Source organism: Schistocerca nitens, chromosome 2, assembly GCF_023898315.1.
Source record: "Schistocerca nitens isolate TAMUIC-IGC-003100 chromosome 2, iqSchNite1.1, whole genome shotgun sequence".
NCBI lineage: Eukaryota > Metazoa > Arthropoda > Insecta > Orthoptera > Acrididae > Schistocerca > Schistocerca nitens.
Genome location: NC_064615.1, coordinates 881859549 through 881887491, shown reverse-complemented (window position 1 = coordinate 881887491; position 27943 = coordinate 881859549). Strand labels below are relative to the sequence as shown.

General features: G+C 42.2%; 1 protein-coding gene across 1 annotated transcript in view; it reads left to right on the top strand.

The window, feature by feature from the left end:
* The first annotated feature begins 7002 nt into the window (after positions 1-7002).
* LOC126237185 (dehydrogenase/reductase SDR family member 11-like) overlaps positions 7003-27943 on the top strand; it is a 53198-nt gene continuing 32257 nt past the window's right edge. Inside the window, exons 1-3 of the mRNA XM_049947061.1 lie at positions 7003-7178; positions 13336-13498; positions 25023-25152. Coding sequence (XP_049803018.1) covers positions 7041-7178; positions 13336-13498; positions 25023-25152 — 431 coding nt within the window. The 5' untranslated portion in view covers positions 7003-7040. The remainder of the gene's footprint in view (positions 7179-13335; positions 13499-25022; positions 25153-27943) is intronic.

Here is a 27943-nt window from a genome sequence, read left to right as displayed (position 1 = left end):
AAAAAAAAGCGGTAGCGTGCGTTGTTTCTGTTCATAATGTCAGTGGATCGAGAGCAGCTGGCATAAAATATTTTTATAGCCTCTTCTGCCTGAATACTGAACACGTGAATGTAATAGTAGCGCAGATTCAATCTATTTCGCTTTCTGACACGCCGATATCAAAATTTTGTCCTGTAACCATTTTGCGGCAGATTTCCTGCAGACTGTCCTCCTCTGGACGCCGTAATCGGCAAAGCTAAAACAAAATAAAAAAAAAAAAAAAAAGATGGTAGAGCACTTGCCCGCGAAAGGCAAAGGTCCGAGTTCGAGTCTCGGTCCAGCACACATTTTTAATCTACCAGGAAATTTCAACCTTGCTCTTCTTCAACAGGAATAGGCTACGCATAGGAACCAGGTTTCACCCTGCCCCTTCTGTCGCCGTCTCCAACACATACATGACACTAGAAAACACTCATTATAGTCATGTGCAGCTAACAGATACATACAGACCGCAACAGGAAATGAAGAGACTTGCACAGACGGGAGTAGCATGTGCAGCTGTAGGAAACCTGTCTTTGGACCGAAGACCACAAGAACAACAAGTACAGATTCTAAGAGGCAGTCAAATAAAAATGAGACAAATGGAAAGAAGTAAGTAACCAGTTTGTTACTTCAAAAGTGATCGCCATAACTGTTAATGCATTTATCAGAATGTGAGACAAGGCTTCATGTGACATTGCGCAGAGGTTTGGAACTGAATACATGACATTGGCACAATGACTGGCTTCATGGAAAAAATGTTTGCCGTTGCCTACAAAATCATGACTGCACACAGGCCGACCCACACGTTGCCGAGGTTGTGTCGACAACGCAGCACAAGTTTCTCTGGGAAGCCCTTACACATCCTCGATACAGTCCCGATCCCTCCCCACGCGATTTCCATATTTTTTGGAGCCCTGAAGAGACATTCGGTCCGGTCCATTTCCTTCGGATGAACAAGCGCATGCCTGGGTACAATCATGGTTCCGTCGGCAATCGCAAACATTTTCCCTCGAAGCCATTGACCGTCTTGTCTCACAGCGAAATAAATGTATTAACAGCAAGGGTGATTACATTTGAAATAATAAACAGTTTAGTTCCTTTTTTCCTTCTACGTAGGTTGGAACTTAAACACTGCTGTGGAGACACTATGCAATGGAATCTACTATTGTCGCTGACAGCACACATTGTTGACGTACCTACCTTATCTCCGAGCAAATGGACTCGCCCGTCCCATGTCACCGGCGGGTGCACAATCGAGGGAAACACAGTCACTTGTGAGCGAGCGGTCTAACGTAACGGTGTCACTGTGTTTTCGAAATAGGAACAGTGGAGTTGGATCAAGGTTGAATGTGCCAGAGGTCGTACAGCACGATGGTGTCATCGACGTCTTCAAGAGACGCGCGGGGTATCGGCATTGCTGTACAGAACAGTCGCACGTTGGGTAAAAGCCTTCAATGAAAGTCGGCGAACTGTGGCAGACATGCATCGGGCAGGTCGTCCTAGCGTCTCTGAAGAAGAATTGCATGCTGTTGCCGCGTTAGCGGACAGTGATCGAAACCATTCGTGAGCTCGCTCATGAAACCAGATTAGCGTATACGACTGTGCTTCGCATCCTGAAGGAACGCCTGGGCATGCAAAAAATTGCATCACGATGGGTTCTGCTCGACTTGACGGAAGTGAAGAAATAGATGCATTATGACACTGCTCAGACGCACTTGGAGCGCTATGAGCGCGAAGGAGAGGCTTCTCACGCCGTATCGTAACACTGGATGAGACATGGGCCACATCGTTGTAGCCAAAACTGACCAATCCAACAAATGGCTTCATTATGGGTCGCCGCGAAAGTCGAAAGTGCGTCAGAGCCCCAGTATGGTGAAAGTTATGGTGTTATCCTAACGCATTACATCTGTCCACGGCAGACCGTCAATGCACAGTATTACTGTTCGTTTTTGGAGCATCACCGGCGACCAGAGTAGCGAAAGAAGCGGCGACACTTTTTCCGCAACCCCCCCCCCCCCCCCCCCCCCCCATCATTTTGCACGACAATGCGAGGGCGCATACAGCGCAAGCTGTGGCTGCTCTGTTCGGTCGCTGGGACTGGGAAGTACAGTACCATCCACCATACTCCCCGCACTTAAGTCCTTGTGACTTTGATTTGATTCCGAAGATGAAGGAACCACTTCGTGACATTCGCTTCAAAACTGTTCCAGAGATTCGACAGGCAGTAGACCGCTCCATTCGCACCATCAACAGAACAGGCTCTGCCAACGGTATACTACGCCTTCCACATCGCTGGCACGGGTTCTACACAATGCTGGTGACTACTTTGAAGGACAGTAACAGGTGCAAACATGTAATACTTTTGTATCAGTTGCGAATAAATAGTTGCCACTATTTAAGTTCCAACCCTCGAATCTTGTTTTCAAGTTATAATTAAATTGCAGCTACTCACGGAGGTCCAGTATAGGTTGTAATTATCGTATAGCAGCGAAACTTAACATAAAGAAACTTAACATAAAGATGAAGCATCATTATTATAGTTACGCTGCGGTGACAGTTTTTCCACTTAGTTACACACTTATCATTTTCACGTCCATATTTCAGTTTTATAAAGTTTAGCTGCATATTTCACTATTACGATGTGCACTCGTGAAATACACTGTGTTTACATACAAACATGTGGGCTGCGGTCAAAGAACTTAGACGTAGCAGGTGTAAAGATGTTGTTCATACAGAAACATGTAGCTTATGGTCAAAGAAGTTAGCCATATGCTCTAATGAATTAAAGAAAAATAATTATGTTAGGATATGTCGGCACTAAAATTAACAACAGGCAGATTCGCATTTTGGTACAACACCTACGTTCGCCGATAATATTATCGGTACCACATCTTATCACTGATTGTAAAACTAGCGAACTTTTTTCACTTCTGTCATGCACAGTCTTGTTCACTTGCCCTTTAGACAGAGGGAAATACACAAAGAGCTAGGCTTAGTCAAACAAATAGCCTTAGCGGATGGGTAAACGGAAAGCCAAACAGTGCGACCGCATAATTAGATAAAGAATAGGAGAATAACGCAAACATTTTATATCACAGACGACAATAAGGAATAATACGAAATTTGTTCCTATGACATACTATGGTAAAATTTTGTAACAGATAAAGCAACAATTTGAAAACATAATATTTCGAAGCTTTGACTCATGAATAAAAAAAGTAAAAACGTAATCAGGTATTGGATTTTAAGGCGTACCCAGGAGCAGTTATCGAATCAGATGACAATTTAGAAATGATTAAGAATAAATTGAAGTTTAAGAGAGTCGTCTGGAAGAGCCAGGGTGGAAGGCAGAGCGATAAGGAATACCACAGTAGGCAATCCAGTTGAAGAGTGGATCTGTCTACAAAGGGCCATCAGCGATGTTGCACAGACAAACACTGGTACAAGGAAGGTAACTGCGAAGAAACCTTGGGTGGCACATGAAATACTTCAGTTGATCGACGAAATAAGAAGCACAAAAATGTTCAGGGCTAAACAGGAATAAATCACTTACGAATGAAATAAATAGGAATTGTGGGTAAGCCAAGGTGAAATGGCTGTAGGAAAAGTGTGAAAAAATTGAAAAAAGCAATGATCGCCAGAAGAACTGGTTAAAAGTAGAAAAGATAGATAAGTCAAAATAACCTTCGGTGAAACGAAAAGTAAGAGTGGTAACATTAAGAGTGCAGTGGAATCCAACTCTTAAACATGGAACAGAGAGAAGATAGGATTGAAAGAGTACTTTGAAGATCTAGTTGAGGGAGAGAAATTGTCTTATGGCGTATTACAAGAAACAGTTGGAGTTGATATGGAATATATAGGGGTCCTGTATTAGTCAGAATTTAAAAGAGTGATGGAAGACTTGAGGTGAAATAAAGCAGAAGGGATAGATAACTTTTCAACGGACTTTCTAAAATCACTGCGCAAAGTGGCAACCAAACGAATATTGAAGTTGCTGTGAGACAGCCGACGTAGCATCCGACTTTCGGAAAATTATCATCGACGCATTTCCGACAACAGTTAGAACAGGTAAGTGCGAAATCTATCGCACAATCTGCTTAACATATCATGCATCCAAGTCCTGACAAGGACAACATGCAGAAGAATGGAAACTGAGAGGGTCTGTTATATGGGGATCAATTTGGGCAATCCTGACGTTGAACTTTGTAGTGAATGCAAGAGTGAAGAAAATTCAAGAAACTTTCCTTCGATTTTTCGACCTAGAAAAAGCATTCGACAAAATAAAGTGGTGCAAGGCGTTCGAAGTTTTGGGAAAAACAAGAGTAAGAACGATAGGCAATACACAGTACATACAAGAACCAAGAAGGGACAATAACACTAGTAGCCCAAGAATGAAATGCTGCAATTAAAATGGGTGTAAGAAAGGGACCCATAACAGAAATAAAAGACAGGTTCAAGAGTGGGATTAAACTTCAGGGTACAAGGATATCAATGATAAGATTCGCTGATGATATTACTGTCCTATTGAAGGCGAACAAGAATTATGGCATCTGTTGAATGGAATGAACGGTCTAATGCGTACAGGATATGGACTTAAAAATAAACCGAAGAAAGACAGAAGCAACGAGAAATAGCAGAAATGGGAAGACTGAGAAGCTTAACATCAGAACTGGTGATCAAGAAGTAGACGAAGTTAAGCAATTCTGCCACCTTTGGAGCAAAGTAGCTCATAACAGACGAAGCAAGGAGGATATAAAAAGCAGAATAAAACTAGTAAAGATGGCGTTTCTCAGCAAAATAAATATAATATTATGAAACACAGGTCTTAATTTGAGGAAGAAATTTCTAAAAATGTACGTTTGTAGCACAGCATTCTATGGTAGTGAATCATGGACTGTGGGAAAACTTGAATAGAAGGTGATCGAAGCATTCAAGTATGATGGTCATAAGAAAGTTGAAAATTAGATTGACTGATAAGATAAAGGAAGAGGAAGTTCTCTGCAGAATCTACGAAAAGAGATACAGCGACGGAATTCGTTGTGGGGCGCGTCAGACGAGTCAGAATATTGATGATTAAAAAAAAGTAACTTTAATGGAGAGTTAATTGTTTGCTCGTTTGGTAATTCCAGTCTTTTGAATGATTTCTCCGAGATATTTAGATTTTAGGACTTCATTAACGTTGAAAAGTGTGCATTTCACAGCTAGTTCGTGAACTTGTTATTTGTTCGCCTACCATCCGAAAGATTGCGGCGGCGCGATTCCTTCCGTCCCTTTACGATGAACCTGCACCTACCTGTGAACATTTTCTCAGCATATCGTCAGTAGGGAAGCCGAGCGAAAGCTACTGTACTTCGATGTGAACCAGGCTGCAATTAAAGTCACTAATCTACGTTTCGGGAGAAAGTTTTCACATGAAATGAAAGGTTGGAAATTTTGTCCTTAATTAATATATTCTGAAACTTAGGTGAACAAGTATTACTGCCAAGCCCGTGCTAGTCTTAAAACACTCAATCCCTTTCACTCACGTTAGCAAGTTTATGGTGTTGCATTTCCCGAAAACGTAATAGCTACAAAACTACTGATTGTTTTTGATTGAGACTGCTCGCCAAATATTAAGTCTGTCGGTACCAAATGCAAACACAGTTTTTTAACCACCGACCTGCTCAACACGCCACGCGGAATATATGTCTTTTCTCGTCACAAAATTCACTTAAATGTTCAAAATGTTCAAATGTGTAGGAAATCTTATGGGACTTAACTGCTTAGGTCATCAGTCCCTAAGCTTACACACTACTTAACCTAAATTATCCTAAGAACAAACACACACACCCTTGCCCAAGGGAGGACTCGAACCTCCGCCGGGACCAGCCGCACAGTCCATGACTGCAGCGCCTCAGACCGCTCGGCTAATCACACGCGGCTTCACTTAAAAATTCCGAAATTTTTACACGCCCATCGGAATAATTATGCCGTCACTTTACCACACTTTTGATGTATGAAACACTGCTAGATCCGGCAAATTATCGTTTCCATCGGAACTACTACTACTACACACGTCCGATCTGTTTCATGGCTAGGCTCCCATACTTCTCTAGAATACCTCTGTCTTCTCCACCAGCAGAGAAAGGCGCGCGAAGAATATTGCTTTACCATTGGTCAGTTTACTCAACAGCCAATAGCAAAACAACATTCTCCCGCGCCAATCCGCGCTTTTCTTCAATAACCAATCGCAAAATAGTAAACCTAACGACTACACTTCTTACCGACGTAATTATCTAATATGCTGAAGTTTTGCTTGTCCATAAAGTTATTTACTATTGTTATTTATACCTGAATTAACTTTCCCTTTACCATAAACGTACTTTACAAATCTATTCTACAAAAATCCCCTTTGTCCATATCCATACTTCTTCGAAATGTTCCCACACTAAGTCCTATTACATAACTCGTTAAACAATTATCTTCATATTAATCTTAAACCACACTCATGCATCATTCATACTGCTAAAACACATTTATAACATTTTACATACACAAAAAGACATAATAACACTTTATGAAAATACTAGAACAGTTTATGAAAAACATTCTATTACTTTAGTGCACTCTAGTGGGCACAATCGAAACTAAAATCACAGTTCCCCTATCCAATATTGTCCTCTATCGGCTGATACATAAACTACGTGCACGTCCACTCTCGCGTCACCATCTGTCACTATCCAGCTCTGAGACACATCTCCCACTTAACCGCCTCCAAGGCAGGATCGTTATACGGAGCTACGCCTCAAGATCAATGAGAAGACGAAGTAAATGGCGATAAGGTAGTGCCAGGCGGAGTATGCAGATACCAGCCTTCCTTATCAGTATGAAGGTGTATCCGAGTGGAACTCGAGCTGTCGCTGTGGAGGGGAATGATGGTGACTCAGCACTTTTCTCCGACGCCGGAGGCCGCGTCTATATAAAGGGAGTGGGGCCGGCCTTGGTAGTCAGTCGCACCAGGGCAGCCAACAGCAGCAGGCATGGGCATTGAGACGTACGCAGGCCGCGTCGCGCTGGTGACTGGCGCCAGCTGCGGCATCGGCGCCGCCATCACACAGGCGCTGCTCAGACGCGGCCTCACCGTCGTCGGCCTGGCCAGGAGGGTCGACAGGGTCAAGGTAGGCGTTCCCCAGAAAACACACCTCCCGTAACCAAACCACTCAGTCCATTTCTTTCTGTACTCTCTCTCTTTCAACTACTTAGTGACTGACAGTCATTGGTCTCTTTCTTACCTATTACACGCAAAATCACCATTCCTTTATTCTGCATATGCTCCTTCTCGTCTGACATCCCATTTTCTCTGTTATACTCCTTCTAGTTCCATGTCAGCTGTTCCAGAATACCGCAGCACTTGTCCCACTGACCTATTCTTGTTTTGTACAGGTTTTTACATAGAAGACAAGTTCTAAAGGGTACAACTGACTGGAAACGAGCTTAAAATATAACAATGAGCATACAGTTACATCTGCGAGAGATGTAAGAGATGTACTGACACTGTTTGTATTATCTACCAAAGTTTTTATTTATTTATTTTTTTTTTTCAAACAATAATATTGTTACCTTCAAAATCCTTTCTGCAGCTATACACCAGAGGAGTAGTAGTTCCCATCCTTGCTTGCAGCGCTGAGAAGCTTCAAGTGGTAGAGCCTTTAACATGCTAGTCACATTCTTGTCAATCTTCTCCAGAGTCCCAAAATGACGTCCTTTGAAGACATTTTTCAAATTCGAGAAAAGAAAAAAGTCACAAGGACTCAGATATGATGAACAGGGGTGCTGTGGAACACCAGGCATGCCTTTTGAGGTGAAAAATTCCTTCATGGAAGTGGTTGTGTGACAGGGGACATTGTCATGATCCAGCATTCACTTGTCTGCAATGTCAGTCTCATTCGACTGGCCCTATTCCAGAGCCTTCAAGGATATCTTTGCAAAACGCTTGGTTGACAGTTTGTCCAGGAGGAACAAATTCTTTATGCCAGATACCCCTACTGTCAAAAAAAGCAAATCAGCATTGTTTTGATCTTTGATCTGCTCATTTGAGCTTTCGGTCCAGGAGATGTCTCAGTGTGCCACCCCTCACTTTGCGCCTTTGTCTCATGACTATACTCAAAAATCCAGGATTCATCACCTGCGGTCACACCACTGAACCATTCGTGATCATTGGCTGTCCTTTCAAGAAGATTAACGCACGCGTTTCTTCGACTGTTCTGCTCAGTTGTGAGGTTTTTCGGCACATTTTTGGCCCAAACTTGGCATGTGCAAATTTTTGGTCAAAATTTGATATATGGTGAAAGAGTTGAACAGGTCACCTATCATCCTTATTGCTAAACATCGGTCGTATCTCACAAGAGCACGAACGTTTTGGTCGATTTTTGAAACTGAAAATTTCCCTCAGCGTGGTTCATTTTCAACGTGTACTCGGTCTTCCAAAAATGCATTGTGCCAGCGAACAACTTGTGCATTTGGTTAATAATGTTCCCTATAGGGCTTTTTCCACTCTTCAAAGGTCGCAGTCGCGGATTCCCCAAGTTTAACACAGAAAGAATGAAATGAGCGTATACAGCTTCGTTGGCTGGGAGGCCCCATCTGGGAAAGTTCGGCCGCCAAGGGCAAGCCCTATTTCAGTGGGCGCCACATTAGGCGACTTGCGCGCCGGTGACGAGAATGAAATGATGATGAGGACAACACAACAACCACTCCCCGAACGGAGAAAATCTCCAACCCTGCCGGGTATCGAACCCGGACCCGCTTGCATGGGGGGCGAGCACGTTACCACCTAGCTAAAAAGGCGAACGTTAACACATAACTTGATGGCGTATCACTACTCTAAATTCCGCTGTTCCATTTTCGTAACACATAACAAAACACAAAAATCACAACATGGCTGAAGCGAGCTGAAACGCGGACTGTGCAAGACTATGGAAGGGATGAACACACTGGTCTACACAAGTAGAACAATACAGTGTTGCCACATTGCTCCACTGTTGTCAGTCTCATTACTTTTCTCACACATCTCGTGTACTCCCCGTGTTGCGGAGGATACCCCTTCCCCTGCTCCAGTCGCCAATAGTGTGAGTGAAGAAGATAGCTCGTAGGCCTCCTTGTGAGCTCGCATCTCTTGAATTTTTGCTTCAGAGTCTTTAGAGGGAATATATTTAGGGAGAAGCAATGTTTCGCTCGATACTTCTACTAATGTACACTGTCGAAATTTTAATAATAAAACACGCCTTCATACAGAGAACTCTCTTGCAGCATCTGTCACTATTGGGCTGAGCATCTTTCCTGATTCTTTCGCGCTTACTGAGTGAACCAGTGGAGAAAGCGCTGCTCTTCTTTCGACGTTTTTCACTTCCTCTATCAGTCCTATCTGGTAAAAATATTTACACGAACTGTATTCGCAGTCCCGAATGGTGACAACCATCAGCTATATAAGGCAATGGCGACAGTGAAAATTTTTACTCGATCGGCACACGGACCTGGGTTTCCCACTCTGCACGAGTGGCCACCTTATCCGCTTTGGCTATTCGTGCACGACTCATAGCTAGACCCATATTTCTATATGTCGTCCTTCCTGCGTCACAGTCTATACTCATACACACATTATGTAAATCCTATATAGGGGAGGACATTTTAATTGAATGTCGCTATCTGATACCGGCGGAAAAATATGAATTTACAGTGCCTGTGTTGTTAAGAACATTCATGCATGTCTGAAGGAACATTACACCGTTCTTCTGAACAATACAGGCTACCTTCTTTGTGGATGGAGTACACCTTTCAGTATATCTCAGCCTGTCAGCTGCCTTACTTGCAGTTGGCTTTATGTGGGTGTTCCTCTTTAAATCAATGCTGACGTGTGCTGGCACATATTATTTAATGGACTTGACTGCTTCCAGTGTTCGTTTTGAAATCGTGCAATCATGCAGTTACGGATCTTTCCGTGTGTTTACGCTCAGTATGTTGCATTTGTGTATGTTGAAGATAAACTTCCGACTCCAGCGCCAAGTGTCGATCCTCTGCACGCCGCACTGTATCTCGCTTTGCTTTTCTAGCGCTTCGCCTTCTCTGTACACAACACAATCATCCGCGAAAAACCTCATGGAACTTCTGACGATGTCCACTCCGTCATTTATACATATTCTGGAAATTAACTGCCCTTTAACGATCCCTTGGGATACGCCTGAGGTTACCTTTACGTCTGACGATTTCTCTCGGTTTAGAAAAATTAGAATGACCTCAGCTATTAATGTCACTCACCTGTAAAAGTGCGTATGCATGTGACAACGCCATCTGCAGGTCACAGTACTAGCCTCGCTTGTTTTTTGTATCTCTGTACACAGTGAGAGAGAGGCTGTTACTGTGTTTGATAGTGCAGCGCGCGTACAACGGCAGCTATGAGTGAGTGGAAGCCAATAATGAATCGTGTGGGCGCTGGAAACTGCTAAGTGAAAAGGTACTTACTGGGAGAGCGAGTGGAGTGGAGGATGAGTTGTTTTCATACACATTACATGCACAATTCAAAGCGCAAAAATTCATACAGGCGCTTTGGAGAGGAATAGTGATTGTGACATTAATGAAGATGAAAGAGAAGTTCCGAAATGTGACGTCCAGTAGCTGAAGGAAACATAAGGCAACGGGAATGAGCACCTTAATCCCCAAAAACACCACGACAAGCGTACTGTGGCGCGCTGATGAGAGGACACTGGACAGTATTTATGAGAACTGCAATAACCGCAGTTACAATTCTTTTAGGAAACTAATGGGTCGTGATAGCTGCTTCCTTTCGAAATCTATCTAGGAGGTGATTACGTGTTGTGCTAAAGGCAGGATGCATGTCCATCGAAGGAAACTTAACACCAAAACTGAAGACTTTATAGGAATAAGCCTTTAAAGGAGTAAGAGCATGATTTGATACAGATAAGGACAATGGATCAGTTGTGCGTAATTGGCCCTATCAAGTGTGGACTCTCGAAGCGGCTACAGCTGTTCTTCCGGACTACTTTAAACCTCGTTGCGAGTACGTGGGTGCCTTCGAAGAAGAATGTGTAGGCACATGACTATAGACTTCGCTAGCTAACACATGGAAGAAACCCGTATTATAATGCAGACAGCAGAATCATTTGCGGCAGATGTGAACATGTTTATTAAACACGAAAACATAAGAAAGGAACGCATGTGCAACAGTGACCAGACTCATTTTTTATGGACTACCGTCTTCCTCAACGCTACCATACATAGTGGAAAAAGCAGCTGCTGCGATAAAGTCTGGTCCTAAAGTCCACACATAGTTGAATAATAGCTGCGCCGGTATTCAGGAGTGCAGACGTAGAGCTTCAATGAAGTGTTTAACAAATTTTACATTGGTTTTCAGGAAGCACAAGAGATGTTTAATCCGAAGAAGCAAAGAAACTAGCAGCAACTTACCCAGGGAACAACCATGTTAATCGAGTAATAGTGGATTTCACAACTCGTTTTCACTCTGTTGCCAACAACCAACTTTCTGCACTAGAATACATCCTTTTATATGAGTGTCAATGTTTTCATTACTAAGTTCATATTCCTGTTGTTATCACATTTCATATCTGATAACTGTGGTCTTTAATGTTGGACTACTGCAATGTGGATGCACCGAAAATGAAGCAGTATTCCTAGATGTTGCCCGTGTCAAGTCTGTTCACTATTCCATCTACCTGTGCTTTAATTACTTCACTGAAACTCTACGTTTGCACTTCGATAACGAATAAAGGAAAAATGAACAAAACAGCAACTTCTATTTTGGGAAATATGGCTCTGTCAGTACAGCTTATGACGTTCAGTCTCTAACGAAATTTGGACTTATGTCAAATAATAACTTAGTGATGACTTGTGACTCTGATGGCCATTATTGTCGGCGACATGGAATCGTTTCTCCAACGGTTTGTGCTGCTATACTGCAAACTGGCATTGTAAACCAATGCGGAGATTCATAGACAAATGACCTTCATGGATGGCAGGAGAGGTACAACACCGAATTTTAAAACGTGTCATTCGAACTTGTTAGATTCCCTTCCAAGTGAATTCTTTCCCCTACGTGTTCACTTATTACGTCACCTGTGCTCTTCATTTTTAACTCCCTTCAGTGATGCTGCATTTACAATAATACCTCTATCTTTTCCTGTGGATTTTCCCCCACGATTTATGTTGTATTATGCAGTACTGTGCCCTCATCGTACACTACCAATAACTTCTTTGTCAGTTCAACCTGTACATTCGATGCAAGAAAGCATCTTTTGTAACAGAAACCCTTTCTCACTCAGTAATCTGCTCCTTATGTGCCCTGTACTATGGTATTCATTTACTTGATGGATAACTGAGTTCCTTTATTTCTTCCGCTGTGTTTTCCCAACCGCTGTTGTAATTTTTACCACACATTTCTACCTTCGTCCAACCTTTGTCACTGATCTTTTGGGTTTCATCCAGTCAGTGGCTCATTAAAGCATTCCTTTCTCGCTATTGCAGTTGTATTTATTGCTTAACGTTTCGTCATTGCTTCTTCGCCACGAATTACAGTCATCATTGCGATAAGTGGGCAACCTGTATGACATTTCCTAAGACTGCAAACAGCTTTTCTTGCTAACAGGAAATGTAAACATCTGTAAACAGAAGTAGTTACCTGACCACTGTTTTCCTTTCGTTAATCAATGTGTGCCAGGGTAGCAGTAATAGTCCAAAATCTGTGGGATCCTAAGTGAAAAGAGATGGAAACTCGTTATTTTCACTTTTGATTTTGACTTTCACTCTGTGGATGTTTGCGAATTCTAATGATTGCACGAAACACAGAGTGCAGTGAAGTTAGTTGAACTGTTAGCGAACAATTTTTTTTTTTTTTTTTTTTTTTTGTGATAGGCAGGAAAGCCAGATTTTAACTTGCGGCATTATACATTGCTGCACGTAACACTAACTGTAGCGAAGGTAATTAGACTGTCTGAAGTAGAAGTCTTTTCATTATACTGAGCAATATTTTTCTAATTAATTGTATTTTTTGCAGTGTCAGCTGTTACTCATTACCCTTTAGATATATTTAGTGGTGAAAACAGAGCGTAGTTCAAGTATGACATATCGCAAGAAGCGTTTAAGCACTTTCACATTAAAGTACTCACTTTAAGCATTGTCTAAAAGAATGCATACGACACTTAATCATTACTGATTTCCTACTGTGGAACGTTCCTTGCGGCCCTGGCTCTGCTAGAGTCCTGTGAGTCACAGCGCTTCATCCGCTGTTTGTTTCTTTTCTTACAGGCACTCGCTCTCAAGGACGCCCCTGGTAAACTGCACGCTATTCAGGGCGATGTCGCAGACGAGAACAGCGTACTGGCAGCGTTCAAGTGGATCAAAGAAAACCTGTCCGGCGTCGACATCTTAATCAACAACGCTGGCGTGATCACTGAGGCCGATCTGACGTGTAAGTATGCGAGTGTCTTCCGAAAAGTTCTTACGAAACCATACAGCATGATGAATGAAATTTTTACTCATTCCGATGAAAGCATGAGTCTGTTAAGCATCGTTGAAGATCCGCCGATGTTGTCTGCCGTTGGAGCGCAACAAAACGTATGTAGTAAAAGGCTCATCTACTGACACTACTGTCATCAATTTTGATGGAACTTATCACAGCGTAAGTACACAGTTGATGGTCAAGACAGTGTCGCACAGTAACATGCCACGACCATTAGTTTATTGGTAACAGGGAACTTTCCTTTTTTTATGACGCATTTAGATTATACAGTCGCCTGAAGGGGTACTGAAATAAATAAATGAAACATGACTTTCAAACAACGCAAGAACAAACAGTATAAATACTACGGCTCCAAGTAACATTTTAGCCGGCCGGAGTGGCCGAGCGGTTCTAGGCGCGTCAGTCTGGAACCGCGCGATTGCTACGGTCGCAGGTTCGAATCCTGCGTCGGGCATGGATGTGTGTGATGTCCTTCGGTTAGTTAGGTTTCAGTAGTTCTAAGTTCTAGGGGGCTGATGACCTCAGATGTTAAGTCCCATAGTGCTCAGAGCCATTTGAACCATAACATTTTAGAAAACAAAACACATGTGTAGTAACAAATTGGCTCCAAAAATTCTGAAAGATAAATATGGGAAAAGCGATAGACTTTCTCATTCAGGAAACTGGTCTGAAAAACACTGGTTACCAAATTCGCTGTTACAAAGTGGAAATAGCTTTCGAGATTTAAAAAATATCTGTAACAAAACATTCATTTCTAAATACACGAAACTGTGACGTTATAACAGACTCATCAAACCAGATGTTCCTTAATCGGGCCTGTAGCACCCATTTTAAACAGAAAGATGGACATTGAAGAAATCCGAAAGAGAAAAAGAAAAGTTATCAGGAAAACTGTAGGTCTAAATTATACTAAAGATGGTTCAAACAGACCAAGAGCAAATAAAGAAATTGAAAAGTGTACCAATATTTATTCGGACACGAAAAAACGGAGGCTAAAATTCTATTAAAAAATTGGAAAAAAAGTAATCAACCAAATTAACTAACGGTTTCTGGAATGAAAGTCTCCGTGAAGTTAAAACTGAAACAATAAAATGAATCGGTGTTTTAAAAGAAAACCTGAAGCAACCAGGAATAATACAGCTTGTTGCAACACTCAGAAAAAACTGAAACAATGAAATGAATCGGTGTTTAAAAAGAAAACTTGAAGCAACCAGGAATAATACATCTACATCTACATAAATACTCGGCAATCCACCATACGGTGCGTGGCGAAGGGTACCTTGTACCACAGCTAGCATCTTCTCTCCCTGTTCCACTCCCAAACAGAACGAGGGAAAAATGACTGCCTATATGCCTCTGTACGAGCCCTAATCTCTCTTATCTTATCTTTGTGGTCTTTCCGCGAAATGTAAGATGGCGGCAGTAAAATTGTACTGCAGTCAGCCTCAAATGCTGGTTCTCTAAATTTCCTCAGTAGCGATTCACGAAAAGAACGCCTCCTTTCCTCTAGAGACTCCCACCCGAGTTCCTGAAGCATTTCCGTAACACTCGCGTGATGATCAAACCTACCAGTAACAAATCTAGCAGCCCGCCTCTGAATTGCTTCTATGTCCTCCCTCAATCCGACCTAATATGGATCCCAAACGCTCGAGCAGTACTCAAGAATAGATCGTATTAGTGTTTTATAAGCGGTCTCCTTTACAGATGAACCACATCTTCCCAAAATTCTACCAATGAACCGAAGACGACTATCTGCCTTCCCCACAACTGCCATTACATACTTGTCCCACTTCATATCGATCTGCAATGTTACGCCCAAATATCTAACCGACGTGACTGTGTCAAGCGCTACACTACTAATGGAGTATTCAAACATTACGGGATTCTTTTTCCTGTTCATCTGCATTGATTTACATTTATCTATATTTAGAGTTAGCTGCCATTCTTTACACCAATCACAAATCCTGTCCAAGTCATCTTGTATCCTCCTACAGTCACTCAACGACGACACGTTCCAGTGCACCACAGCATCATCAGCAAACAGCCGCACATTGCTATCCACCCTATCCAACAGATACAGCTTGATGCACCACACAGAAAAAAGTTACGCGAAGGATTCTGGACTGGACAGTTGGCCTGACAAGTACATTGACAGAAAAAAAATTACAACACCAAGTAAGACGTTGTGCCACCTAAACGAAAGTTGGTAGGCGTGCTCCTACAGTTGAGAGATGATGTCTATTCAAATTTCGTGCCAGTCGCATAATAGTGGCGCTAATAGCGCCACTATGAAGATGCAAATCAGGTTTGTTTTAAATACATGCTGTAACGGTCGTTAGCGTTAGGTACCTTTGAAATTGGACCTGGTGGGTTGCTGTTAGTCAAGAATGCCTTTGAACCAACAAAGACACCATTGTCTATACCTCGCATAGTTTGAACGAGGTCGTGTAATAGGGCCACGACAAGCTGGATGTTCCTCCTGCGATACTGCAGAAAGGCTTGGCAGAAAGGTAGCCACCATAGACGATTGCTGGAACGGTGTTCATAAGAATGTAAGATCACAAGACAAGCTCCGGACGACCACGTGGCACTACCGAGGCAAACTCATCGTTTTCGGCGTTTGGCTTTGGCGCATTGTACTGCATCTGAAGCGGCAATTTGAGCAGCAGTCGACACAACAGTGACACAACGAACTGTTACAAATCTGTTACTTCAGGGACATCTCCGAACCAGGTGCCCCGTAGCGTGCATTCCAATGGTGCCAAACCACCGCCTTTTCCCACTTCAGTGGTGTCAAGCGAGAAGTCATTGGAGGGCAGCGTGGAGATCTGTTGTGTTTCCTAATGAAAGCCGGATCTGCCTTGGTGCCAGTGATGGCCGTGTGTTGGTCAGGAGGAGGCTGGTAGAAGACCTGCACCCAACATGTCAGCGTGATAGACCCGCTTGACCTGCTCCTAGAGGTGTGGTCTGAGGTGTGATTTCGTATGACAGTAGGTGTATTTCCGTGGTTATCTCACGCACCCTGACTGCATATTTGTACGTCAGTCTGGTGCTTCGACCTGTTGTGCTGTCATTCATGAACAGCATTACAGGAGGTGCTTTCCAACAGGATAACGCTCGCCCACATACTGTTGTTGTAACCCAACAAACTCTACAGAGTGTCAACATGTTTTCTGGCCTGCTCGAACGCCAGATCTGTCTTCAATCGAGCGCTTATGGGACATCATCGGACGACAACTCCACCGTCAACCACAAACAGGATTAGCTGTCCCCGTACTGCCGGACCAAGCGCAACACGCACCGAACTTCATCCTCCACACTGACATCCGGCACCTAAGCAACACAATGCATACAACACAATGCATGCACGAATGCTCGCTTGCGTTCAGCATTCAGGGGGTTACACTGGTTACTAATGTACCAGAATTTAATTATTTTTTCTTTTCCCGTTATCAGTCTTCTGACTGATTTGATGCGGCCTGCCACGAATTCTTCTCTTGTGCCAAACTCTTCAGCTCAGAATAGCACTTGCAACAGACGTAGTTAGTTATTTGCTGCATAAAATCCTAATATCTGGCTTCCCTTACAGTTTTTACCCTCTACAGCCTCCCTCTAGTACTACGGAAGTTATCCCATGTTGTCTTATCAAGTGTCCTTCCATCCTGTCTCTTCTTCTCGCCAGTGTTTTTCACATATTCCTTTTCTCGCCGATTCTATGGAAAACATTCTCATACCTTACCTCGTCAGTCCACCTAATTTTCAACATTCCTCTGTAGCACCACATCTCAAATGCTTCGATTCTCTTCTGTCCTGGTTTACCAACAGTCCATGTCTAGGACAAAAACAAAATAGTGTTTTGCTAAAGGCGGAACCCACTAAAAAACATATGTTATTGTTAAAGCAAACACAGGCAAAAGAGCTGCAACATCAAGATGATGAGTCCATGTTTCACTAGTGTACATTGCTGAGCTCCAAACGTAGTAATTTCTCAGTAATTTCTTCATCAAATTAAGATCTGTGTTTAATATTAGGAGACTTCTCGTGGCCAGGAACGCCCTTTTTGCCAGTGGTAGTCTGCTTTTTATGCCCTCCTTGCTCCATCCGTCATGGGTTGTTTCGCTGCCTAGATAGCAGAAGTCCCTAACTTCATTTACTTCGTGATCACCAATCCTGTCTCGCTTTCCTCATTTCTACTACTTCTCATTAGTTTGGTCTTTCTTCGATTTCCTGTAAATCTATACTCTGTACTCATTTGCCAGTTCATTCGGTTCAGCAGATCCTGTAATTATTCCTCACTTTCACTTAGAACAGCCACGTCATCAGCGAATCTTATTATTTATATCCATTCACCTTGAATTTTAATTCCACTCTTGAACTTTTCCTTTATGCCAGTCATTGCTTCTTCGATGAACAGTAGGGCGAAGGACTACATCCATCTCTTACACACTTTTTAATCCGTAAACTTCGTTCTTGGTCTTCAACTCCAACAGTTTCCTCTTGGCTGTTGTGTATATTGGATATTACCCGTCTTTTCGTGTAGTTTACCCCTATTCTTTTTTAGAATTTCTGGCGTCTTGCTTCATTTGCCATTGTCGAACAATCTTTCCAGGTCGACAAATCCAATAAACGTGCCTTGATTTTTATTTAATCTTGCTTCGATTGTCAACTGCAACTTCAGAACTGCCTCTGGTGCCTTTAACATTCCTAAAGCCAAACTGATCGTTGTCTAACACACCGATAATTTTCTTTTCGATTTTTCTGTATGTTATTCTTGTCAGCAGCTTGGAAGTATTAGCTGTTAAGCTGATTGTGCGATAATTCTCGCACTTGCCAGCTCTCATAATCTTCGGAATTGTGTGGATGATGTTTTTCCGAAAGTCAGATGATATATCGCAGGACTCATCCATTCTATAAACCAATGTGAATAGTCCGTTTGTTCCCAGTTCCCTCAGCGATTTCAAAAATTCTGATGGTCACTTATCTATCCATTCTGCCTTATTTGATCTTGAGTATTCCTAAGCTCTTTTAAATTCTCATTCTAATACTGGATCTCCTATCTCTTCTATATCGATTCCTGTTTCTTCTATCACGTCATCAGAAAAGTCTTCCTCCTCGTATAGTCTTTAGGTATACTCTTTCCACCTATTTGCTCTGCACTTCACAACGGAATTAATGTTGCCATCCTTGCTTTTAACTTTACCGAAGGTTCTTTTGACTTTTCTGTGTGCAGAGTCAGAGTACTTTCGACAGTCATTTCTTTTTCGATTTCCTCACATTTTTCAAGCACCCATTTCGCCTCAGCTTTCCTGCACTTCCGATTTATGTCATTCCTGAGTGACTAGTATCTCAATATTTCTGACGGTCTCTGAACGTTTTGTAATTCCTTCTTTCGTCAATTAACTGAAGTATTTCTTCTGTTACGCATGGTTTTTTTCACAGTTACCTTGTTTGTACCTATGTTTTTCCTACCAGCTTTGTAAGTGCCTCTTCAACTGCACTGCCTACTGAGTTATTCCTTATCGCAGCAGCTATAGCGTCAGAGAGCTTCAGGTGTATCTTTTCATTCCTTAGTACTTCCGTGTTCCACTTCTTTGCGTATTGATTCTTCCAGACTAATCTCTTAAACTTCAGCCTACTCTTCATCACTGCCAAATTGTGAGCTAAGTCTGTATCTGCTCCTGGGCAGACCTTACAATCCAGTATCCTATGGATATCTTATTAGGTGGAAGAATCATAGGGAAACTGGAAGATGGACGAAGTCTGACGAGTGTTGCCCAGAAATATGGCATTTCTCACGGTATTGTTTCACGTGCATGGCGAGCGTTCCGAAAAACAAGCATTGCTGCCTGAAGGAGAGGAAGTGGTCCACCGTCAACTACACCAGCAGATGACCGCTAAATTGTGTAACGGTCAAGAAGGGACCCACGTCAAACGGGCGTACAGCTGCGATCACAGTTAAGAGGGCAACAAGGTGCGATGGCACCTAACGGTCACTGCGGGTGTAGTTGCTCTTCTAAACATCACCCGATAGGGGGAAAACAATTGCCTCTTTACCTGCGGTTACTCGTACTTTATGTACTTTGGCTATGCACAGTTCTATTTTAAAATAACAGCTCAATGTAGTCATAGGTTCGAGCCGCGTACGTCTGCTTTCTTGCGACGCAGCTAATTCGCTGCATCTTATAACCTGTAGCTGTGATCCCTCAGTCAAATAGTCTATGTATTGGCTAAATTGGGAGTTAATAAAATACACATAAGTACAAAATAAAAGTTAAATGAATAATTTTGTAATAAGTGTTGCATTCCAACATCTGTAATTGCAGTCAACAAAAGAGAATTATGTTGAATAATGTTTATTCGAGGAAGGACATCTTAAATAAGTGTTCCTACGGTATGCAGTTAAAATAAGAACAGAAAATATCCTTATCAAATGCAGTAAAGTTATGTTAAGCATTACGAGAATAATGATAAAATCACGAATTTAAGTTGTTGTTGTTGTTGTGGTCTTCAGTCCTGAGACTGGTTTGATGCAGCTCTCCATGCTACTCTATCCTGTGCAAGCTTCTTCATCTCCCAGTACCTACTGCAACCTACATCCTTCTGAATCTGCTTGGTGTATTCATCTCTTGGTCTCCCTCTACGATTTTTACCCTCCACGCTGCCCTCCAATGCTAAATTTGTAATCCCTTGATGCCTCAGAACATGTCCTGCCAACCGATCCCTTCTTCTAGTCAAGTTGTGCCACAAACTTCTCTTCTCCCCAATCCTCTTCAACACCTTCTCATTAGTAATGTGATCTACCCATCAAATCTTCAGCATTCTTCTGTAGCACCACATTTCGAAAGCTTCTATTCTCTTCTTGTCTAAACTATTTATCGTCCATGTTTCACTTCCATACATGGCTACACTCCATACAAATACTCTCAGAAACGACTTCCTGACTTTTAAATCTATACTCGATGTTAACAAATTTCTCTTCTTCAGAAACACTTTCCTTGCCATTGCCAGTCTACATTTTATATCCTCTCTACTTCGACCATCATCAGTTATTTTGTTCCCCAAATAGCAAAATTGCTTTACTACTTTAAGTGTCTCATTTCCTAATCTAATTCCCTCAGCATCACCCGACTTAATTCGACTACACTCCTTATCCTCGTTTTGCTTTTGTTGATGTTCATCTTATATCCTCCTTTCAAGACACTATCCAATCCGTTCAACTGCTCTTCCAAGTCCTTTGCTGTCTCTGACAGAATTACAATGTCATCGGCGAACCTCAAAGTTTTTATTTCTTCTCCATGGATTTTAATTTCAACTCCGAATTTTTCTTTTGTTTCCTTCACTGCTTGCTCAATATACAGATTGAATAACATCAGGGAGAGGCTACAACCCTGTCTCACTCCCTTCCCAACCACTGCTTCCCTTTCATGCCCCTCAACTCTTATAACTGCCATTTGGTTTCTATACAAATTATAAATAGCCTTTCGTTCCCTATATTTTACCCCTGCCACCTTCAGAATTTGAAAGGGAGTATTCCAGTCAACATTGTCAAAAGCTTTCTCTAAGTCTGCAAATGCTAGAAACGTAGGTTTGCCTTTCCTTAATCTAGTTTCTAAGTCCTAGGGTCAGTATTGCCTCACGTGTTCCAACATTTCTACGGAATCCAAACTGATCTTCCCCGACGTCCGCTTCTACCAGTTTTTCCATTCGTCTGTAAAGAATTCGCGTTAGTATTTTGCAGCTGTGACTTATTAAACTGATAGTTCGGTAATTTTGACATCTGTCAACACCTGCTTTCTTTGGGATTGGAATTATTATATTCTTCTTGAAGTCTGAAGGTATTTCGCCTGTCTCATACATCTTGCTCACCAGATGGTAGAGTTTTGTCATGACTGGCTCTCCCAAGGCCGTCAGAAGTTCAAATGGAATGTTGTCTACTCCTGGGGCCTTGTTTCGACTCAGGTCTTTCAGTGCTCTGTCAATCTCTTCACTCAGTATCATATCTCCCATTTCATCTTCATCTCCATCCTCTTCCATTTCCATAATATTGTCCTCAAGTACATCGCCCTTGCATAGACCCTCTATATACTGCCTCCACATTTCTGCTTTCCCTTCTTTGCTTAGAACTGGGTTTCCATCTGAGCTCTTAACATTCATACAAGTGGTTCTCTTTTCTCCAAAGGTCTCTTTAATTTTCCTGTAGGCAGTATCTGTCTTACCCCTAGTGAGATAAGCCTCCACATCCTTACATTTATTCTCTAGCCATCCCTGCTTAGCCATTTTGCACCTCCTGCCGATCTCATTTTTGAGACGTTTGTATTCCTTTTTGCCTGCTTCATTTACTGCATTTTTATATTTTCTCCTTTCATCAATTAAATTCAATATTTCTTCTGATACCCAAGGATTTCTACTAGCCCTCGTCTTTTTACCTACTTGATCCTCTGCTGCCTTCACTACTTCATCCCTCAAAGCTACTCATTCTTCTTCTACTGTATTTCTTTCCCCCATTTCTGCCATTTGTTCCTTTACGCTCTCCCTGAAACTCTGTACAACCTCTGGTTTAGTCAGTTTATCCAGATCCCATCTCCTTAAATTCCCACCTTTTTGCAGTTTCTTCAGTTTTAATCTACAGTTCATAACCAATAGATTGTGGTCAGAGTCCACATCTGCCCCTGGAAATGTCTTACAATTTAAAACCTGGTTCCTAAATCTCTGTCTTACCATTATATAATCTATCTGAAATCTGTCAGTATCTCCAGTCTTCTTCCATGTATACAACCTTCTTTTACGATTCTTGGACCAAGTGTTAGCTAAGATTAAGTTGTGCTCTGTGCAAAATTCTACCAGGCGGCTTCCTCTTTCATTTCTTACCCCCAATCCACATTCACCTACTACGTTTCCTTCTCTCCCTTTTCCTACTACCGAATTCCAGTCACCCATGACTATTAAATTTTCGTCTCCCTTCACTATCTGAATAATTTCTTTTATTTCGTCATACATTTCTTCGATTTCTTTGTCATCTGCAGAGCTAGTTGGCATATAAACTTGTACTACTGTAGTAGGCGTGGGCTTCGTGTCTATCTTGGCCGCCGGCCGAAGTGGCCGTGCGGTTAAAGGCGCTGCAGTCTGGAACCGCAAGACCGCTACGGTCGCAGGTTCGAATCCTGCCTCGGGCATGGATGTTTGTGATGTCCTTAGGTTAGTTAGGTTTAAGTAGTTCTAAGTTCTAGGGGACTAATGACCTAAGCAGTTGAGTCCCATAGTGCTCAGAGCCATTTGAACCATTTTCTATCTTGGCCACAATAATGCGTTCACTATGCTGTATGTAGTAGCTTACCCGCATTCCTATTTTTTTATGCATTATTAAACCTACTCCTGCATTACCCCTATTTGACTTTGTATTTATAACCCTATATTCGCCTGACCAAAAGTCTTGTTCCTCCTGCCACCGAACTTCACTAATTCCCACTATATCTAACTTTAATCTATCCATTTCCCTTTTTAAATTTTCTAACCTACATGCCCGATTAAGGGATCTGACATTCCACGCTCCGATCCGTAGAACGGTAGTTTTCTTTCTCCTAATAACGACGTCCTCTTGAGTAGTCCCCGCCCGGAGATCCGAATGGGGGACTATTTTACCTCCGGAATATTTTACCCAAGAGGACGCCATCATCATTAACCATACAATAAAGCTGCATGCGCTCGGGAAAAATTACGGCTGTAGTTTCCCCTTGCTTTCAACCGTTCGCAGTACCAGCACAGCAAGGCTGTTTTGGTTAGTGTTACAAGGCCAGATCAGTCAATCATCCAGACTGTTGCCCCTGCAACTACTGAAAAGGCTGCTGCCCCTCTTCAGGAACCACACGTTTGTCTGGCCTCTCAAAAGATACCCCTCCGTTGTGGTTGCATCTACGGTACGGCTATCTGTATCGCTGAGGCACGCAAGCCTCCCCACCAACGGCTAGGTCCATGGTTCATTGGGGGGGAGGGGGGGGGGGACAAATTTAAGTACTCATCAAAAATACGTGAAAACTAAGTCCATTTCGTAATCATAGTACACAAAAGATTCCGTAGCTAAAAACAGTCCATAATTCAACATGATGATTTACAAATTAACAGACTCGAGATGACGAGTAGAAACTTATACTCTGTCTGTCCTCACTTCTGTAATACAAGCGGAAAAAGTTAGCGGGAAGAAGATCTATCAAAATACAACGTAAAGTCTCTTCAAGCGAGGACCGTAGCCGCCGTTCACCGCCCAGAATCTGTCACCTACTAGGTCAGATGTCACCCATTATCATAAGCAGGTCTCCCTCCTTCCAGAACGAACATCCATGTGCCCAGAATCGCTCCCTTGAGCTCTTCATTCGAAAAGTCCCAGTTTCTATTTGACTCCATTAGTGGTCTGCTGCTGTCCATTTTAGTATTGAAGGCTATCCCTACTAAAATATATCATTCTTAAGTTCCACATGCATAATTTGACTCAGCCTGACTACTTCCCAGACTAAAACAATATATTATAACAATATTTAAATAAAAAAAGCTTTTAAATATTTCGTCACATTCAGCTAATTCGCAATAATTACAAATAAAGGTTTGTTGATAGATAACTTAGTCAGTATTTTTGGACAAGTGTGCTCACGTTAAATGCCAATGAACTGTCATTAAATATTTATAAAACGGTTCATGCCGTCTTGACACGAGTTTCTCTTGTTCCCCTTTTCTGCTACTGTCCGTTTTTCCATTGGCTGATGGCCATCCTCACCAAAAATACTGAACATCATTCTTAAGCTGTACAGGCTTGATTTGATTCAACTTGAACACTTACTGGATTAAACTAATATATTAGAACAATATTTAGCCGGCCGAGGTGGTCGAGCCGTTCTAGCCGCTACAGTCTGGAACCGCGCGACCGCTACGGTCGCAGGTTCGAGTCCTGCCTCGGGCGTGGATGTGTGTGATATCCTTAGGTTAGTTAGGTTTAAGTAGTTCTAAGTTCTAGGGGACTGATGACCTCAGAAGTTAAGTCCCATAATGCTCAGAGCCATTTGAACCATTTGAACAATATTTAAATAAAGGAATTTAATACATATACAGTCACACTCAGATCATTCACAGTATTTCCAAATAAAGATTTGTTCATAAATAAATACTATTCTTGCGCAAGCGTACTCACTTTAGATGACAAAGAACTGTCATCAATTTTTTTGACCAATTATTTATGGCTTCTTGACAGAAGCGTCTTTTGGTTATTTTTTCAGTTGTGGTATCCACTAACACATGCGATTCACCACTCTTAAATTAGCACAGATTTTGATAGCATTCGTAAGCATCATTTAAATAAAGTTACCAGAAAAATGTTAAACGTTACCAAGCGTCGCGGTGGTTAGTGGTCATAATTTTTTGGCTGATCAGTTTAAGTGTATGTTGCCGATGTTCCCCTATTGAAAAGCTCTTGTTTCTATTTGAACAGCTGGCAAGACGGAAAACTGGAAGCGCATCCTGGACGTGAACGTGCTGGGTCTGAGCATCTGCACCAGGGAGGCCGTGCAGGACATGCTGAGCCGGGGCGTCGACGACGGCTTCATCATCCACATCAACAGGTAGGGGGCAATAGTTCTCTTATCTACTTGTCAGTCCACTAGTTGTTGTACTGTAGCCTGCTCATCTACTTCAGAAGACCACTCATATTTAACAGTCCTTCAGAAATTATAATCTGATTTGTATTCCCAGTAATGTCATCCTCTTACTCCGTGTCGTACCGACATGGAGAACAAGGCAAGTGCCATAACCCGATTTCCCAGAAACTTCGCTCAGTGGAAGACGGGTCAAAACAGTGAATATGTGTCAGGTTATCTCTATATATTTGATAGTTTCTGAGAAAACGACGGTCAAAGTTTTTAGTATAATGTACATGAATTATTGTGGGGAAACACTCCAACGACAGCGACGGCATATTGTCCAACGCAGCAGCTTCACACTTTTGCGCCTCGTGTTCGAAACCCGATTTATTTTTGTTTTTCATTTATTTATCCATGTCCGTAGAAGATTACTGCACGATTGTTTTCCATGGAATACTGAAATAACGTTGTCCTTATTCGTCTACTAATTGTCTAATTGTATGCCTGGAGAATGAACTTAAAAAGGAAAACAATAAATTAATGTAAAAAGTTTTTGAAACTGTTTTCGTTGAAATTCCTGTAGTGCACTTCATAATCGATGGCAAGTGGCATGTTTCTCAAAAGTGGACCGTTATGCATGGCTGGCCGCGAAATTATTGTCAATGCATGAAATCTTCAGCAGTGTTAAGGACGTTTCTTTCCCGAGTGAGATTCATATGAAAAAAAAATGTTACTGTGACAGGCATGCCTTTGCGCGACCCTCGCGATGTTCGAAATTTCTATGTTTCGAATGTTTCTATGTTCCTTGTCATCTGAGGAATGCACCAAGCTTTCTGGAGAATAAAGAAAACAATAAAACATAAGAATTGATATAAGAATGAAATATAAGACTATGAGAATATAAAAAGATTTTAACCCTAGTGCCAAACACAGAAATTTTATGTAATAAAAGGACATTTATTGTGAAACCGAGTTGTAATTTTACAATTAATATATCGCCCTTCTGATAAGGAACATCGTGTAGTGACCTTCTACAGGCATGGGTAGATAAGAGAGAAAACTAAAATAACGTAAAATAAAATAAATAAAAACAATGATCCGGTTTCAATCGCGAGACGCAAAAGTGAGAAGCCGCGACGCCACCAGTCGCGCGGTAAAAGCCATTCAAATTACATCGAAAACTTTGACGATCGTGTTTTCCGAAACGGCAGAGTATCTGCAGATAACCCGAGACACGTGTTCGCTTATTTTGTTCGTGTTCCACCGAGCGAAGTTTCTAGGAAATTAGGCTGTGGCACTTGTCGTGTTCTTCTCGGGAGTGCAGCATTCTCTTGCATACTTTTAATATTGACCTCACCTTCAGAGTTTCATGAAACAGACTATGGCGAGACACAATACACCGTTCTCTTCCTTCTTTTCCTATTCCACGCCGCCGTCAGAAGAGTAAAATGTAACATTCACTTATTAAAGTCTCGTTAAGAGTACGAGTCATCGTAGCGTGATCTCAGAAACTATGAACGAAGGATGAAAAGTTAATTTGGAGTTCATTATAAGCGATATGCAGGTAGACAAAAAAGGAATATCAAAAAACTTTTCGGGCGACTGTCAACAACATCGATATCCTTGGAGAAATGCGTGGTGCACACTGTATTGTATTAGAAATATATTTATTCACAACCTGTTTCGATCACTTATCATCTTCACAGTGGAAAAAATATTGTGACAACTGCACGTCATACACGCTATTTAACCAGGAAAGAGACCACACCTGACTTTCAAACATCAGAAAAAGGTCCTTCAAGTCGGTATCTTTTTCTGAAGTTTGAAAGTCAGCTTTGGCACCTTTTCTGGCTAAATAGCATGTATGACATGTGAAGTTGTTACAATATTTCTCCCTGTGAAGATGATCAATGATCGAAACCGATTGTGAATAAATAAATTTGTAAGACAGCACAGTATGTACAATGCATTTGTTCAAGGGAAAAAAGACACAATGAGAACATGGCTATTAGTGCCACTTCAGATATTTCCAAGATCAACAATCATGATTCCATTCTTTGAACTTTCGCGTAGTGCTGAAACGAAATTATTTGTGTGTGCGTCAGTAGCTTACGATGACTCTTGTGTGTTTCTGGACCTGGGAATAACAGATAGGCAGCCTATCGATTCCGTTCAACAAGTTTACTAATTCTTCCTCACTTCCGGACAGAAAAATTATTTAAAGTGGAAACGTCCCCATTGATATCTGTCTTCCCATTTCTTTTGCATCTGTTGTGAAGACTGGTTTCACTTCCTGCATTGCGTCTTCGGTCTAAAAGTTAGCAAGAGTTTCGGTAAGGTGATTCTGGTACCGCGCGCCGCGGAATTTGAATCCCCGCCAGACGTCATGGACGTCGAAGACCCATAGAGGTCTCTGCAGCATCGCGCCGTAAGCTGTGACGGCGCGCGCCTCCTGGCCTGCAATTAGAGTGAGGGCGCCACAGTGGAACACGTGGTTGCAGCGGCCAATAGCGGCGTCCCCTATCGAGTACTTAAGCGCCTGCCTGTTGCTCAGCCTATCTGTACCTTTTGTACACGGCGGACATGCCGCCGCCGTCAGCCCCCCTCCACCTTCTCCAGTTTGCCGATGACACCGCCTTCCTTGCCCTTGCCCCCCACCCTACAGCGCTCCCAACACCTTCTCCAATCCCATCTTGACCGATTCACTGCTTGGTGCAACCAGTGGTTGCTCAAGGTCAATCCCTCCAAAACCCAAGCGATCATTGTAGGCAAA